General features: G+C 36.4%; 1 protein-coding gene across 4 annotated transcripts in view; it reads right to left on the bottom strand.

The window, feature by feature from the left end:
• The window catches only part of ADAMTS20 (ADAM metallopeptidase with thrombospondin type 1 motif 20), a 203,604-nt gene that overhangs the window by 73,307 nt on the left and 112,041 nt on the right, over window positions 1–18,256 (bottom strand). For 2 of the 4 annotated variants that reach the window (XM_027093465.1, XM_027093464.1), the window contains exons 16-28: window positions 18,016–18,111; window positions 15,082–15,248; window positions 14,797–14,926; window positions 9,708–9,834; window positions 7,961–8,171; window positions 7,663–7,827; window positions 7,000–7,164; window positions 5,900–6,019; window positions 4,821–4,928; window positions 3,610–3,774; window positions 3,224–3,514; window positions 2,221–2,382; window positions 735–911 (exon numbers count right to left, since the gene is read on the bottom strand). In XM_027093465.1, coding sequence (XP_026949266.1) covers window positions 735–911; window positions 2,221–2,382; window positions 3,224–3,514; window positions 3,610–3,774; window positions 4,821–4,928; window positions 5,900–6,019; window positions 7,000–7,164; window positions 7,663–7,827; window positions 7,961–8,171; window positions 9,708–9,834; window positions 14,797–14,926; window positions 15,082–15,248; window positions 18,016–18,111 — 2,084 coding nt within the window. The remainder of the gene's footprint in view (window positions 1–734; window positions 912–2,220; window positions 2,383–3,223; window positions 3,515–3,609; window positions 3,775–4,820; window positions 4,929–5,899; window positions 6,020–6,999; window positions 7,165–7,662; window positions 7,828–7,960; window positions 8,172–9,707; window positions 9,835–14,796; window positions 14,927–15,081; window positions 15,249–18,015; window positions 18,112–18,256) is intronic. The other 2 variants (XM_027093467.1, XM_027093466.1) reach the window with 2 other exon arrangements.

Here is an 18,256-nt window from a genome sequence, read left to right as displayed (position 1 = left end):
GAGGAAATTAATCATTCATAAATATTTATGAATTTTGTCTATGGCTCCAAAAAAAATAAAAAATTAAAACAGTTCAAAACATAGTAACTCCACACAGTGGAAGAAATGAATATTCTTATAAACTACTATATAAATCATACTTTTCCATGATGTATGTGACAAACTGTAAACAATTAATTTACTTTGTGTAAGTAAATTTCTCTATATTTTTTAATACAATAATTTTCACATTTCCAAACAAAATACTAAGTTTAACAATGATAAAAACAAGAATGTTACTTGCTTTTAGATCAGTTATTGGACATTGACAGACAAAAGCCACAAACAGTTATATACTCAAACAAGACACAGCCTTAACTCGCCATTGTTATAAGCACAATGTTAACATTATGTACAAATGTAAATAGTAAAATATTTCTAATTAATTTGTGGGCAAGCCAAAGGTGTACTGGAGAAAGATACTGCCATTAGAATAGTGCTATGGTTCAAAATTCACTTATAAAAAAATAAATACATATAAAACTATTATATATATATATGTATATATTACAGTACTTGAAATTGAATGATTCTTCTTTCAAACTATGAAGCCAAGAGGGCCAATGGTCTACTTTAAAAAAAAAATCAGAAGATAAAATGTGTGCATCACAATTTATGAAGAGAGGAAATTAAAGTAAAAGGAACATAGAAAAACAAAACAAAACAGAAGGATAAAAATAAGAATACTATCGTACCGATTTCCATGGTCCCCGATGCCATGATACATCATCAGGGCAAGCATGCACATGACATTGTACCACACTAGGTGGCTTGTTTAAGATTTCACAGTTTTGCTCTCGTGACATTTGGCCATTGGGAAATAGACATATTACGAATCGTGATTTTATTCCTCCTCCACATGTTTGTGTACACTAAAAATAAGAAGAAAAATCAAAACTATGTGGCTTCAAAAAGAATATTATACTGCTTTATTCAATGTTGAGTACATAATCAGTATTGCTAGAATTTAAAGTTATCCTTTCTTATAATCTTATAATTATAAGAAATATATAAGAATATATTTATATTCTTATATAAGAAATATAAGAATCCTTACAATTCTCAACATTTCTTCCTGGGTAAAAAATAAATCAAAGTTTTAGTTCTATAATTTTTTTAAAAAAGACAAAAATTTGAGAATTGGTACTGTAATAGGTATTAACTACATAATGTATGGTATCCTATCAAAAGATGACTGTGTAGCCATGAAAGCTAATAAGGGAGATCAAAATTTATAAACATAGAAAGATGTTCAGTATATATATATTACATGAAAACAGCAGATGGCAAAGTGGCATGTATAGTATGAACCTATTTCTGGAACCCACACAGAACAAAAGTCTGGCAGGAAATGTATCAAATGTTAAAAGTTCTTATCTTTTCACAATTTTTCATTTTATTTGAATTTTCACTATGAGATTTAACTCAGAAATTAAAAAGTTACTTTCATTTTGGAAAATAGTAAAAGTACATTTTAAAGAGGTACTTGCTATTTATTAGCACCTGGTCAGAGTGTATCTTTAAACAATGATTTCCAAACTCCTTATGGAGAGAAAATATGTACTAAAATCATTCAGCAAAAATATCTGACTAATTAAATTAGGCAGTTTGTTTTATTCATCCAAAGCCAATGTAAGTCTTTCTTCTTTCTCATGCATAATATCGGTGGAATTAGTATTCATTATAACCATTTTTAAAACTATCTTCATAATCCCAGTGCCTAAAAGAATGCCAGGACATGAAGAAAGCACTCAATAACTGACAGCTCTCCATTTAAAAGATTCACCAAATGAATGGTTCAGCCTTCATTTGATATGGATAGAAGGATATAAACATGCCTGTATATCACTCTAATTGTCTATATCTGTCTAATTTTCTAAGAAATTAAAACAATAATATACTACTTTTAGAGAGGTTTTAGTAGGTCACAGACCTATTGGCTAGCACAAAGGATTCTGTTAAAAATCTGGAGTATATATTTCCTATCATGAATGAGTGATTTATACCATGACACAATGTCTATTAAAAGAACATATTTTTACTGACTCAATTAAAAAAAAAAAATCTTTTCTCTGTAGGACAGTGAAGTAAGATTATCCAACAGTAACAATATGAAGTGCTTAACTTTCAGTCTTGGGAGATGTCATAATCTCCACAAGTTTAGGAGATAGTATGACTTACTTCTCCCCAGCTTCCGTAGCTCCACCGTGGACAAGGCCCCGAATCACAGTGCTTTGATTCTGGGGGTTTGGAGGCTGCATTGCAGTAACTGGCACTTTGTCCATTTTCATCCTGGCAAACCACAGCTCTACGCTGAATACCTCCAGCACAACTGCTAGAGCACTGAAAAGGATGGAACACAGGAACACACAAACTGCAGATTCCATGGCACAAAATTACATCAAAAAAACCCCACAAAAAATCAGTACTTTGACTCAAATTCAAGCTCTCCACGTTAAAACCCCCCTCATTGGAATAATAATTTGAATCAAGAATATCTGTCAAAAAAACACTTGGGTTTTTTTTTGTAATACATAACGTGTTTTATTTAACCCAACATAACCAACACTTGGGTTTTAACTAGGGGTTTCATTAGAATTTGTTGATGGAAAGGTGAAGTTTTAAAGCTTGCAAAAGGAAATTCACCCTTGTCCTAAGTGTTAAGTAAAAAGGAATTAAAGTTTTCAGGTCTCACTAGGAAGGAAAAAAACCGAAAGATAATGTTAAGTTACTAAACTTTCACATTGTTTTTCTTTATTTGGTATCTTTACTCTCATATAAAATATGAACCACAGTTGTACCTTTTCTAGTAATCATGATTTTATTCCAGCTTACTGCACTGCTATCAGAGTAATTTCTGGGTTTGGGGGGCTTTTTTCTTCATAAACACTGGTAGTCTTAACACTTAAAAGATTTTCTTTTATTTTTACTATAATAAACTCTGAGATTGTTTTCAAGTGCATTCCTCTGTAATCATAATATCACATTACTGTATAATTCAATAAGAACTCTGGGGAATTGTAATCTGCATCAAAAATTGCTTAATCCTTTTAAGATTTAAACTACTGATCTTCAGAAAAATTTAGCATTAAAAGCATTCGATGTCATTACACACATATCTGTTAAAAGGCCATATAACATAACAAAATTACAGAATTAGTATAACTCAATAAAGAGGGCTTACTGATCCCCATGGTCCTGTTCTCCACTGGTTTCCTCTGATTGATGGATGGACCCCCTGATTTTGATTATCTTCTGGTTTGTGAGTTAATGGAAAATTCCTGCCTGGTAAATGGCTTGGCTGCTCAGAGGAACTCGGAAAGTGGCTGTATGTGGGAGGGCAGGCTGCCAGGTTACATTCTTGCTCTATCACAGGGCGGACTTCAGGGTCACAGTAATTCTCATTAATTGGCTGATGATAGTTGATGCATAAAACTTGTCGAGTTGTTTTTCCATGGCCACAGGAAGCTGAACACTGATCACAAATTCAGCCAATAAACTACATTATCTCAAATAGCAAGTATTATATTTAAATTTTTCATTTCATTTTTTTCACACAAAAATACTTACAGGTGACCAATTCCCTGTTTGCCACTCTCCACAAGGGCTAAAACAGACAGCTATTTCAGCTGGTCGGGGTAAGTGGGCACAATATGATTCATCTGCTATTCCATCGTGAGCATCACGACAGCTTACATAGCGGGCTTGATTCCCTCTTCCACAAGACACAGAGCACTAAAAAAATTGAATAATACCAAGGAGTTATACAGGACATTTCCACATCCCTTACACTTGGCTGTTGTTCAAATTTCTAAACCTCAAGTTTATTGAAAAAAGTTAAATTATAAATACTATCACCTGGCATCATTTCTGAGTCAAAGACAGGGCAGTGAATATCCCAATGAGTTTAGAAAATAAATTTCACAAATCAGATATTTGTGGTAATGAAACAAAATACTCAGCTTCTAGGAATATTGATTAGTTGATTGCCAAAATTTAAAAAAGAACAGAAAATATTTTATGTAAGAGAATCTTAAGATATCATTTAAGATAACTTTTGAAGACCTAGGTAATAGAGTAGATAGACTCTCATAATTAAAATATTCAGAGAATATGTGAAACTTAAAAATGTATCTTTCATATATTTTCATATATCTTTCATATATTTAGTATATATTTTCATATATACTAAAGCGAGTATATACTCCGAATAGATTAAAGCCTTCAGTTTAGAAAAACAACATGAATATGTGGTAGTTTAAATAAAGGCTGATAAAAAGCATCACATCTGCTTCTCATAACAACCTGGGACATAAATATTATCATCCCCTGAACTGGTTTCCAAGGCAGAAATAGAGACACAGATGTAGAGAACAAACGTATGGACACCAAGGGGGTAAAGTGGGGGGGTGGTGGTGGGATGAATTGGGAGATTGGGATTGAAATGTATACGCTAATATGTATAAAATAGATAACTAATAAGAACCTGCTGTAAAAAAAAAATAAAATAAACGTTAAAAAAAAATCAATAAATATTATCATCCCCATTTGGTAGATCAGAAAATAGAGCTAGAAAACTTAAATTTCTTCCCAGAGACACAGAGCTCTTGAAAGGCAGAAGAGGATTTAGTCATTAAATTATCTAATTCTAAACCTTATATTCATCAAAATACCTGAGAATGAATGCATACATTAATTTGGCAAATCTGTAGCAACTATTCTGTGGATGTCTGAAAGGCTCCATAGTAGAAACACTGTACCTCTGAAAGGAATTCACTTACTGGGGTCCAAGAACCATATCGCCATTGTGCTATCTTTCCCATGGGGAGGGCTGGTAATGAAGTGGCCCCAATTTTAGGGATAATTGGGCAAGGTGTAACAATACAGTCCTGTTCAAAAGAAAAATGGGTCTCACAAAACATCAATGAATTAATTAACATTCTGCTTTATACTAAATCCTATACTTCATTTCATCCTCCACATATATAAGTAAAGAACATTTGCACTCTAAACTACAAAGAAGCGATGTAAAGGTTTATATTTTTCAAAAGTACAAAATATGGGCTTCCCTGGTGGCGCAGTGGTTGAGAGTCCGCCTGCCAATGCAGGGGATGCGGGTTCGTGCCCCGGTCGCCCCGGTCCGGGAAGATCCCACATGCCGCGGAGCGGCTGGGCCCGTGAGCCATGGCCGCTGAGCCTGCGCATCCGGAGACTGTGCTCCGCAACAGGAAAAGCCACAGCAGTGAGAGGCCCACGTACCGCAAAAAAAAAAAAATGTACAAAATACTATTAAGGGCTAGAAGTGGATAGTATGACTCTGAAGGCTAAAGTTTGGATCATTCTGCCTGATGGTTGAAAAGAAAAGAGTAATAGTCCTTCAAAAATACCACTAAGCTGAGACCTCCTGAATGAACACAGGATGCTCCCTTAGGCAGTACGACACGCTTTAGAGGTTCAGCCTTCTGCAGTTCAAAGGATGGAAATATAAGTTAAATGAGTGATCCAATGGCAGATAAAGAGTAAAAAAAAGGCATCAATAAAGCTGGCAAAACCAAGAACAATATACTTTCTGATGCCCACACACCTTTTGTAAAATATACTTATTTATTTATTTTTTTGGCTGCGCCAGGTCTTAGTTGCAGCATGCGGGATCTACTTCCCTAACCAGGGATCGAACCCAGGCCCCCTGCATTGGGAGCACGGAGCCTTTGCCACTGGACCACCAGGAAAGTCACCCACATACATTTTTAAGGCATAGAAGTTTAAGTGGAAAATATACGTATGGAAATAATTTTAACACATCAATAATCCTCCTGTATCAAACATTTTTGTTTATAATCCATGAAGAGGTGTCCTTTACCTGCCTGTCACTTGGGCGACTAGCTCCATGGCACACTCTATCATCTAGCAGTGCACTAAGTAGCTCATTGACACATTTCACAGCACGCATCTGGTACCCGTGTCCACAGGTGGCTGTGCACTGAAAGAATATAAGCAGATACCAAACACCATTGTTCAAAAATCACATAAACTTAATTTTCTTTGTAAATAGACAGTTAAGAATATACTTTCAGTAGATATTTTTATTAGTCTTTTATACCAGATTCTAGACTTAAAATGAGCAAATTGAATCAACACACACCTTTATTCAAATTTATGGAGATACTAATAAAATAGTGAAGTTAAAATGGACAATTATTATATCTTTAAAGTTATCATGTAAAAATATCAATAGAAGCCTGATATTTTGGAGGCAGAGTCAATACAGTTTAGAGAAACTAAATACTTTTCAAAATCGACCTGGTGCATGCATGTCATTCAATATGCTAAGTAAATTTCAAAGAGATAAAGGAAGAGCATAGGACAGAGTTAAAGGGCAGATGAGAGAAGGTTTCCCAGCAACTGTGGCAACCTGTGTAGGATAATAAGCTGCCCACCCTCATCCAGCAGATTCCTAGCCGCCTGTTTGGCAAAACTTCCTAACAATGCCTACTCTAAATACAGTAAAGATAATAATTTAGACACCGAACATGAAAATGTCTATAGTTTAAATAAAGCTGATGAAAGCATAAAAAAATTTTTATTGAAGTATAGTTGATTTACAACATTACGTTAGTTTCTGGTGTATAGCAAAGTGATTCAGTTATTTATATATATATTCTTTTTCGTATTATTTTCCATTATGGTTTATTACAGGATACTGAATATGGTTCCTCGTGAAAACATAAAATTTGTAGCATTTTGCTTAACAAAACTGAATTAAAAAGCAAAGCTAGAATATTTACCACAGCAACATTAGCAGTACTGACAAAATTGTGCAGGTAGGGATTTACATTTCAGGAATCTTTTTCCAAAAAAACACCCAAATTTAGATGCAGCCACTAAAGAGTGAATACACCACAACTTCTGTGTTATTCTGTAATGATGGATTAGAGTAGAAAACCCTTATCATATACTCACAGAACCCCATGGTCCTATTTGCCAGGAAGCACATGCATGAAGCTCACATGGTCTCAGAGACTCAGGTTTGGTGCTTGGATCACAGAAGCCATCACTCAAGTGATCTTCATTCAGTTGACACCACACCTGCCGCTGCCTTGTTCCTTTTCCACATGTAACAAGACACTGTAAGAATACAATTGACCATTATTTTCAGTATTAGTCAGCACATATACCTACAAAATATATAATCAATGATCAATTTGCATATTCAAATACAGCTGAAAGACCATTCCTAAGGACATTTTCCCTTCACTCCTCAGAAAAATCAGAGATATACACGGGGTAAAATCAGCCATCCCAAATTTCTGCTGCCCAAATCCCAGTGCAACATCCATTTGTTCCAGAAACAAAGGTACAAAACTAACCTTGGAACAAGTATATATCTCAGCCTACTGTGGACACTATGAAAGTGGTTATAGATTAAACATCAGTATGTCATTGTTGGCCAGATATTGTAAACAGTTAAAGAACAAACCATTTTTAAATGTTTTACTACCTTGATGAAGTTATTTACCACATGATAAAATAAATTGAAAATTTTTTTGAATTATATAGCCTTCGATTGTAAAGCTCTCCTACACAATGTTATAACAGTTCTAAGCCTCATGGGTTTAATGTTACCTCACTCCACTCACTAGTGGCCCAACTGGGACAGGAAAATTCATTGCAATTCTCAGCTGTCACTCGGGGAAGTTCCTGGCATTCTCTGTCAGCAAGACGGTGGCCAAAGTTGTTTATACAGTAAGATTCTCGAGACCTCTCCCCTCCTCCACAACTCCTGGAACACTGATTAAAAAAAGAAAAGTGGTGACAAATGGACACAAAATTAAAATTTTAACAAAACTCTAGAGTGACAACTATTTAATTAGAGGTTAAAAAAAAAGGAGCAACCTTTCTTAAGCAATCTTTTTCTTTGTACCTGGGACCATTCTGAATAATGCCACCTTGTTAAGACACAGTCACCATGGCAGGGTTCTCGGGTCGGAGGTTTAAGCTGGTCACCACAGTACTGGTCATCTACTGGAACAGTATGTCCTTTATGAATGGAATACTTCATACAGTGGACGTCCAATGACTTATATCCTTGACCACAAAGGGATGAACATTCACTTTTGCCAATGATGTACCACCTTCAAAAAATGATGCTATTACACTTAGGAGGTGTGCCAACGAACACAATTTAAAAAAAGGATTCAGAGAAACTCACGCATATCACTCATCTTTAAAATTTTGTTGCAATTAATGGACAAGCTACCTAAAAATATCTGATGTATCATTGATTTAGGGATGAAAACTTCTTAGACATCAGAGCCCAAACTTTCATTCTATAGATGAGAAAATGAAGACCAGAGGTGCTGTACATTCAAATGGTATGAACACCTGACTTGTCAGAAATCTTACTTTTTTCCAAATAAAATCTAACTTGCACTCCAAATACATAAACATGGAGTGTCTGGTTAAAGACGGAGGTAGGGAACCAGCTATACAGGCACTTGGAGGCAGCTTTGGAGGTCCTAGGAACCCCACGCCTCCCGCTAGACCTTTGAAAACAACCAGTTGAGATCAAGATTGCTCACTTACGTAGTAGAAGATTTAAGACTAGAACTGAATATATTTGACTCATCATCAGGGAGTGCCTCCCTATGCAACCTTTATTTGACGGAGGATCAGGGAATATCTGGGAATATGACTACATCAATAAAGATAAAGCCTTTACAAGTTGGTAAACTTGGTTTTTGTAAGGCATATCACATTTTCTCATTAACTCAAGTAATCTATTTTTAGACATGTTTCCAGGGAAAACACTTTTTTCCACAAGTAAAATCTGCCAGTTTGAGCCACATTATCTCAATTACAGTCTAGCAATCTCTCAGACAATATGAGTGCACTAGCACAGCAGATAAGAGAATTCATGGAGTTCCTTTCCATCCCACCTACACCTCAAGGGTTTCACTGTGCTTCACTCTACTGCAATGTAGAGGATGTACCTTGTACAGGCTGTTCTGTCATTAGCCTTTCACTATAGGCCTTCAAATACCACTATAAATATATAAAAATTCTCATCCTTGCTGAGTCAGAGGTTCTGGCCATCCCTGAAAGTTGACTGTCACCTGCTACATGGGGGTTATTGCTCTTAGCTTCACTCTAAGACTCATCACAGATAATCAAATAACAAAAATTTTAGAAGAACAAACTTTCTGCCATGATCTAGGGTCATGTTCCTAATGTTTAACGGACAAAATACTGATAAGATATAGAAATCAATTTATTGATTAATCCTCAAACTTTAAAAGTTTATTCGTTCATGAGTTCAATGAGAATTATAGGATAGTGCTACAAAATGTATTGTTTCAGATCTTTAAACCATAGGTTTTCAGATTAGAGTTTTCCTGTATTTATTTTACAGACAAATTTGATTCGATTTCTTACACAAAATATTGAGGCCTCTATACTGGAATTCAGCAAATACTATGAATAAAAAACTCAAACCAACTGCCGAGTTTCACAATAAGTTAGTGAGTCTAAAGTTTTTTAACCGAAGGGGCAAAGGAATAGACATTAATTACACGTCCACCCTGTGAGAGGCACTACACTAGATGTTTACATCTTACCTCACTTACTGATTTTAACCTGGTTACATTATACATTATTTCTCTTTTACTTACCTTAGTTCACAGTCTGTATTGCACCTTTCAGTCACCAACAATGGAAGTGGTAAGTGGTCACATCTTTGATCAGACACTACCATATGATCACTCTTACGTACACAGATAATTTTTCTTCTACGAAGACCTTGGCCAAAGCCAAATGAAAATTTAAAATTAAAGGAAAATTCACATAAGCAGATGTTGCATAATCATTTACTTCTGCTAATAGCCTGAAGGATTGAGCTAAGAAAGCAAAAAAAAAAAAAAAAAAAAAAATCCAACATAGCATACAAATAGGCTAGCATATTGATCTAGTCAGGAATGATTTTCTGCAATAAGCAAGCTGAATCCTGAAACACTGAGGAGTTTGCTTAGTAGAGAGACATAAGGGAAGGTGGGACAGGTGTGGAGTAGAAAGAAATTTATTATAGCTGTATTGAAGTGTTGCTAATAGAGAACTGAATGGCCAGGGTCAGTGCTGACGATACATGATACAGGATACACAATACATGATACACTACACCCCTGTTCCCCATTATTTGCTTCCCTTTTCCCTGTAACAAAATTACAGTCTCCACTTGCTACAGTGTTACTATAACTTCCTATAGGAGGAGCAGACTTCGCTGCCCATTGACATCAGGCTTATGACAACCACCTGTAAGGGGATGTGACCTATTCCAGTTCCAAGCAGAAGATCTAAAAGCCACGGTATGCTTCTGCCAACTCTCCTTCCCTTTTCCCTCCGTCTCTAAAACAGCCTTTCCCAGATGGGGCTGATCTTTCAGCCTGGAATCATGAATGAAAAAGGCAGCACAGACAGACTTTAGTTAATAATAATGGATCAATTGTAATAAATGTGCAACACAAACGCAAGATGATAACAATAGGGGAACTGGGGAGGGAGGGTATGGAAGAAGGGGGAATATGAAAATTTTCTGTACTTTCTGTTAACTTTTCTATAAACCTAAAACTTTTTTTTTTTTTTTTTGCGGTACGCGGGCCTCTCACTGTTGTGGCCTCTCCCGTTGCGGAGCACAGGCTCCAGACACGCAGGCTCAGCGGCCATGGCTCACGGGCCCAGCCGCTCCGCGGTATGTGGGATCTTCCCGGACAGGGGCACAAACCCATGTCCCCTGCATCAGCAGGCGGACTCTCAACCACTGCGCCACCAGGGAAGCCCTAAACCTAAAACTTCTTTAAAAAAATAAAGTCTATTAATTTTTTTGAAAAATGACATGGATGCAGATACGAAGCTGGAGAAGAGTCAGAGCCAATTAGCAGCCAACACATAGTATGAGCGAGAAATAAACCTTTATTGTTCTAAGTCATTGAGGTTTGGTGGTTGTTTGTATGGGGCATAACCACAGCAAAAGCAAACTAAGAGAAGCCACAGGGGCCAGAGTAGACTGAACTTTGCACTTTCTGCAATGAGGAGACAGGAATAAGTTTAAGCCATCAGTGCCATGATCAAATTTCTGTTTTATCCGAGTTCAACTGTATACTTTCAGTTAGTTAAACATGAACATGCATGTTTATCTCTGCTCCTTCCTAAATACCATCTGAGGTAACTATAAAGAATTTTGAAAAGGCAAAAACCTGAAGGAACAAAAAGAATGAAGAAGGAAACACAGTAGGCAAGAAAAGGAAATTCTGAATATGAAAAGAAGATGGAAATAACTATTGTAATAGAGCCAAGGAAGCTGAAATCTAAGGCCGTGGAGGAAGAAAGTAAGAAACAAACCATTCATGCCACAGAATCCAAGCAAAGTCCAGGAGTCAAAAACACCAGGTTCCTCTAAAGAGGTGAATGTGTGAGGGGTAGGCCTGAAAAAATGGAGAAGTGACTCAACACTATTTATGAAGATTGGTCAGACTCCTACCTTCTCGTCGAGAGCAGCACTGCCCAATAAAAACATGACGTGAACCACATGTAATTTTACATTGTCTTGTAGTGACATTAAGAAGTAAAAAGATAGAAGTATCCAAGATAATATCCAAATAGGATCATTTCCACCTGATAGCAATGTAAACATTACTGATGATGTATTTTACATTCTTTTTTCATACTAAGTCTATAGAATTCATTGTGCATTTCACACTTACACCACATTTCAATGGCTAGCCACATGTGGCTAGTGGCTACCATATTGGACAGCAAAGCTCTAGAGAAGGTGAACTTGAGGGCACAGACACAGCAGCTGAGGGAAGTTAGGGAGTTGTACTAAAAAGGGAAGTTGTACTAAAAATAGGGGTATTCAGTAAAAGTCCCATACTGAATGATGAGACCCAGGCCCACTGGGCTCTCCCGCCATTTCCCTCTGGCTCCAAGCCAATTTTTATGGTTTCTCCCATCCCCTAACTGACCATCAGAAGATGGGAGAACTCCTCTCTTGGAAAACTCTTCAGCCCAAGAAAAAAGGTCAAATGACAATGACATTTGGGGCTTCTCCCCCAGTGACACAAGAAAGGACTACTTAGAGATCCAATTACTCTATAATGAGGGTTGACTTATCTAACCCACACAGGACTTTCAGTTAGTACTTTAGTCTTAAATATGAACAAACAGCAAAGGATCAGCAGACACTTTAGGAAAGTCACTCACACAAAAGAGGCCAAAAGAAGCAGAAGCAAAACAGAACTAAGATGAAATAGATATGTCAGGGGGGGGCAGAAGAAACTTACAAGACTAAGATTAATACTCTCAAGGACATGGGTATTGCATCCATGAAACCAAAGCAAGCTGTTGAGAAGAAACATTAAGAAACCAAGGTACATTTGGAGAGGAAATTAGGAGATGAGAGATCAGTCCAGGAGGCTGGATATCCAGACAATACAAATTTTACAAAGACAGAAGAGAAAATTTAACGTGAAGAAATTATCAAAGAAATCATGCACAAAACTTCTCAAGTCAAAGAATCTATGTTTCCCAATTGGAATGCATCCTAATTACCTAGGAAAAGAGACAAATAAAAAAGCCGCACCGACGCACATTGTCCTGATATTCCACACCACCAGAATTAAGGTGGGGAGAAACAAAACTTCCACATCAGGAAGTGTCATATCCAAGCACGGGAAATCAGAAAATGAGCCAGAAAACAAGATTTTCAACATTCTAAAGGAAAATAGTCTAGTTTAGAATTTTATATGAGCCAAGCCATCAATCCAACGCGCGAACAGAATAATGCTATTTTCAGAGAGAAAAAAAATTCCAAAAACCTGCCTCGCTTTCTCAGGAAAGTACTGACAGATATGTTCCCCGCAATGGAGGAAATAAAAAGAGGAATTCATAGGATTTAGAACACAGGGAATCAAATACATAAAAAAGGGAAAGTGCATGATGACAGCCGTGTAACAGGCCTGAAAAGCAACACGGCCAAGTTAGAGCAGGAGAGAAGAGGGCCACAGGAGCAACAGATGAGGAAAAATAAAGGAAAATTGAAACTGATACATTGAATAATGTGCTTCAAGATATCAAGACAAAATTTATAGCACTCACAAAAAGTTGGGGGACTGACCATTTTCAGTACACAGGAAACAAGTAAACAAAACTGAAGCAACTTCACTTTAAAGAAACCCAAAAGTTACACACACACATCAAAGGAACTATAATCATAGTATACGTTGTGGCAATTGATTTAATAGCTCCTTTCCTCCTGCACACAAGAGAGCTCTCCTGGTTCAGACTTCCAAACTATCTCAAAATGCCTCATCCCACCTTTCATTTGGATCTTGTTATTTTTTATTTGGTGTGTTCCCCACATTTTAGAATGTTCTTTCACTCAACTGTTACTTAGATTTCTTCTAGCTCCCCATATCCACTGCCAGAGACCAGCTTACCCAGTTATGCTGGAATGCTTGTCCCAGCTCCCCAAACCAAAATTCTCTTCTATAAAGCATAACCAGGGTCTTTCGTCAAAATGAATTCCTCCATCTCCTGTGTTCCTAAAGCTTTGTTCCTACTTACAGCGTTGTCCCAGTCAGCCTGGCATCATCTACTTCAGTCTCCCTCCCCGGAGACACTGCTCAAACAGGAATGCCTGTTTCCACGCTATCATCCAGGCACCCCTGTCCCGACACCACAGGACGAAGTCTGTGCCTTTTTCTGAACGGGATACCACAATTTCTTTGGCACCTTGAGGTCAGTTTGTTAAAATGTCCCGCATGTTTCCATCATCTGTGATCACTGCCTCTGGCCACCTACCTTCTCTCAGCTCTTTTCCATACTGTTCTGATCTGCCTCTCTTCTGACTCACTGCTCCCCTAATTGCCAAAACTTGTCTCTAGTCTCCATCAGAACTACCTTTCCATTCTATACAAACTTCCCTGTATTTTCCCGTTTCACCTCCTCAAACTGCCCCCTCCATCTTTCCTGGGGTCTTCTCTGTGCATACCTGTAGCACTGCATTTACCATTTAAAACTAAGATGACCTACGCATGCCTCTGTTTCATCCATATGACTTTAAAGCTTTAATGCAAATCAGGGTCCTAATAATCCAAAACAAAGTAGCCTCTCAATAAACATTTACTGATTTGCACAAATGTAGCATCACACAACTAGGTATTCGTAATTACAGATTGCCCAAAGACACCAGTCTCTTCATTTGCTTTCTCTACTACAAATTTCGCTGTTTTTCCATCTCCCTCTATATTACTTTCAGTTACCCATCCATCAGTACAAACACATTTCCTTGTGGTCAGAGAAGGGAAATAAAAGAATGAGAGAATGTTGACACCCCAACACTAAAAGAGGGAGATGGGTGGCTGGGAAAGTGTGTTGAGGGGAAAGGACAAGAGGGTGGGTATTTCACCGGGAAACAGAGTCCCAGTTAGAGAACCCTTCTGTGACAGCGAGAAAGAGAACGAGGACATGATAGGGAAGAAGCAGTGATGGAGAACGTTGAAAAGGGTAGAGATAAGGGAGGCTGTTAAGTATAAGAACCAAAGAATAAGTGGGGAGAAAAGCAGGAAGAGAAAAAAGACAGAAAACCTCTGTATGTCTGTGTGGTGTACATGCGTGGATTCCACAGGCAGTCAGACTCAAGAGCACCCCAGATTATACCAGCATGCAGAGCTGAACTTTTGTCTCTTTCATTTAATACCAGTGTACCTTGACACATTTTTGTACAGTCTTGCCATGGTCCATATGGGTCCCACGTGAACAGATCACTCTTCTCTTCCATGGGGATATTGAAGGAATAACGTACATCAGGGTTGTAGAGATTACCCACACATAAAACCTCAATAAAAATACAAAGGAGCATACCATTAATTCATAAAAGATATACTCTTAAAAGATATAATTTTTATGTTTAATAATAAATACAAAGCACTTAAGCATCATACTTTACTAACATGATTAAAACTATCTTATTAACAACTACTGAGAATTTACCTGCAAAAGAAGTTCTTCTTCCAACCGATCAGTACTATTAATTCTTTCAATCGAGTTGTTTGAACCACTGTATTCAAAAATAGCTCCTTGTACGTTGATTTCTTTTTTGGACATACTTACAACAAAATTCCCATTCAAAAGAAAATTCCCTTGAGTGTCTGATAATGCTGTAGAAGGAGAGTACTCATGAAATAGCAAAACCAGTCAATGGTACAGAAGCATTTTTAACTTTTACAATTCACATCCTTTTTTTGAAATTAGAGAATATAAATTAATATGGAGGAAATAAACTTTATTTTACTGTAAAGTGGTATCTAAGCCATATGCAGGGAAACTTCAGCACATCAGCCAAAGACATGAAAATAAATTCACCCCATAATTTTTCCTTCCGAGAAGGTCATGTTCCACAAGGTGTGCAGCTCTGGGAGAGACACACAAGAAGTGGGAAAACAGAAAGAAGTCATGCACGGGCCTGCAGACAGATCAGCTAAATCAATCCTGGTCATCCATGGTGAGGAAAGAAAGGGCAGCCAGACCGCTGCAGCATTCCGTTAATGCTTATCTTGGAAAAAATGTACAAAGCTTCAACACTCTAGCGTCAACGTTCTAAAAGGCCATGCCTCTCCACTCCTCCCTCTGTAAACATCTGGATCTTCTTCATGGCAAGGCGTTCATCACTGCTCATGCATACGTGAGTGACTGCTGCTTTTCAGAATCCTCTGACCTCCCTCTCTGTTCTTACCCCTTCTTATTCTCTCTTTTTCCCCAATGACAGGTATTAATATCAGCCTATCAAATATGTATCCGTTTGTCTATCTATATACTAATATTTACATATGTATATAATAGAGTATGTAACAATATGTATTCACGATTTGTTACTTTTTATTTATTTTTTATTTATTTTTTGTTGTTGTTACTTTTTAAACGCAAAAAGTACATGGTGTCCACAGTGATGTGGTAGTAAAAAGACCACAGAATTTGGTATTAGAACAACTGGTTTAAATTCAAGTTGTTCCAATTAATTACTATGTGATCTTGGATAAACTACTTGCTTCCTAATTGCATAACAGGAATAATAAAAATTCTTACCTCACAGGCTTTTAATCGGAATCAAATTTGGAAAGTGTTTGTAAAAGTGTATAAACTGTAAAAAAGCACTGTGCTTTTTTTTAACTTTCAAGAGGATATATGATATTTTAAATTTTGCACTAATAAAAACTCCATATTAATAAAATATATTTTTGCTGCTTTACTTCTCAGTGGAATAACTGTTTTGGAAAACATTTGTTTGGTCTTCCAGGGAACCCCACCCAAAGCATACAAATTACCTATGATTAAACTTACTAAATACTACACACCTCAAAGCAACCATGAAGGGATTACTGCCAAAGACATTTGGTGTTCCTGTGTCTGTATGGAGTATGGTGATTGTCTTTATACATTACACTGAATTCAATGAAGAACAAATAAAGTTCCACATTTATCCTATAAAATGAAAATCTGGACATTATCAGAAGTGGATAGGCCTATTTAAGGGACTACCAGTTACATTAAAACTAAGGGAAATAAAACTTTACTGAGAAAAATTGTATACATTTCATTATTTTTAGTTACCAAAGCAAATTTCATAAATATAAATATTTTACAAGTCCTTTCTAATGACTTCATATGTTTATTTTGCTCACTCCAATTTAGATTTTGATATTTCCATTAGTAGTTCTTTTACAAAGTATAGTGATACTTTATTGGTGAACATTTCCAATTTTTAAACTTGGGCAGAACCCAAATATCTATATTTGGATCCTAAGAGAGACATATGAAATTATCTACAATATGGTAGCATATATCTATGTATATGCAAAAGAAAAAGAATTGCAACTAAATGTAAAACGTTAAAACATTTACATTTGATTTTCTTTGGAAAATTTTTGCATTTTTTATAGAGGTGAAATTGACACAACATAGAATTAACCATTTTCGACTGAAGAATTTGATAGCACTTAGTACATTCACAATGTTGTATAACCACCACCTCTACTTAGTTCTAAAACTTTTTCATCATCCCAAAAGGAAAACCTGCATCTCTTCAGCAGTCGTTCTCTTTACAATTGACTCTATAATGCCAAATATAATTCTTGAGATAAGCTGTTCATTATATATTCAGATTTCAAGTTAGAAGAGTTGATTACTTGGGCCAATACTTCACATTTCATTAATGTGAAGCAGGTACTTTCTCATTATCAGCTTTGCATCACCAGTTTGGTGAATTACGAATTAGTCAATATTAAGGTATTTATCAGACACAAAGAAAAGGTTTGTAAAGCATTCTTTATATCTCTGGGCCTAAGTGAAATTCTTTAAGCCTAAAAGCTAATTTCCAAAAATAAACAACAACTGAAATTTATACTCTAGAATTAGCTAAAGGACAATATACTATAACTATACTCATTAACATCTAAAAATATGAAACCATAGTTCTTTCTGCCTTTCTGTAACATAAGAGCTTTGTAAAAGTTGTATTTAAAGACTTTTGCTACATGGTAAAGACATTTAAGAAAACTCTTTAAAACATTTAACCCCAAAGAGGTCTATAATTAACTTTAGATAAAGACAGAAGGATAGAGGATTTTATTCTAAATACACACACAACTTTAACTGAATATAACCTCTGGTTTTCTAAAACACCCTCATGGGAGAAAAAGTTTAATTTACTTTCCAGAATTTAGTTAAGGATTTTTAAGATAGGATATGGTGTGTAGCTCAAAAAGAAATCACGCATAGGGAGTCAGATGACTTAAGCTCAGTGTGAACTGAAATTGCATGTTTGTTCAAGGGGCTCTTCTTGCCTTCCAAGAATTTACAGCACCCACAGACCTCTGTGAAATTGCACACGAACCACATACTGGCTGCTGTTTAACTAAAAACGTTTACCCAGGTAATTGTCATCTTCTGGTTTTCCAGAATAGCTGTGCTGAAGAATATCAATGTTTGTTGCTCCTGGGGGAATCTTTACAATGACATTATAACCTGCAATAGAAGTTTACACATGTTAACTTTCACAAAAAGCAGAATGGCCAGGAGGCTAGTACCGCTGAAAGAAAAATCTGAATAGCATAGCAGACTTAATTTCATTTTATCTTTGAAAGATGATATCGTGCTTATTCTTTTTGAA

The sequence above is a fragment of the Aethalodelphis obliquidens genome, unplaced genomic scaffold (genome assembly GCF_003676395.1).
Source record: "Aethalodelphis obliquidens isolate GAN/ISIS:26980383/991018 unplaced genomic scaffold, ASM367639v1 scaffold84, whole genome shotgun sequence".
Classification (NCBI taxonomy): Eukaryota; Metazoa; Chordata; class Mammalia; order Artiodactyla; family Delphinidae; genus Aethalodelphis; species Aethalodelphis obliquidens.
Note: the sequence above shows the minus strand (reverse complement) of the source record. Positions and strands in the feature narration are given on the sequence as shown.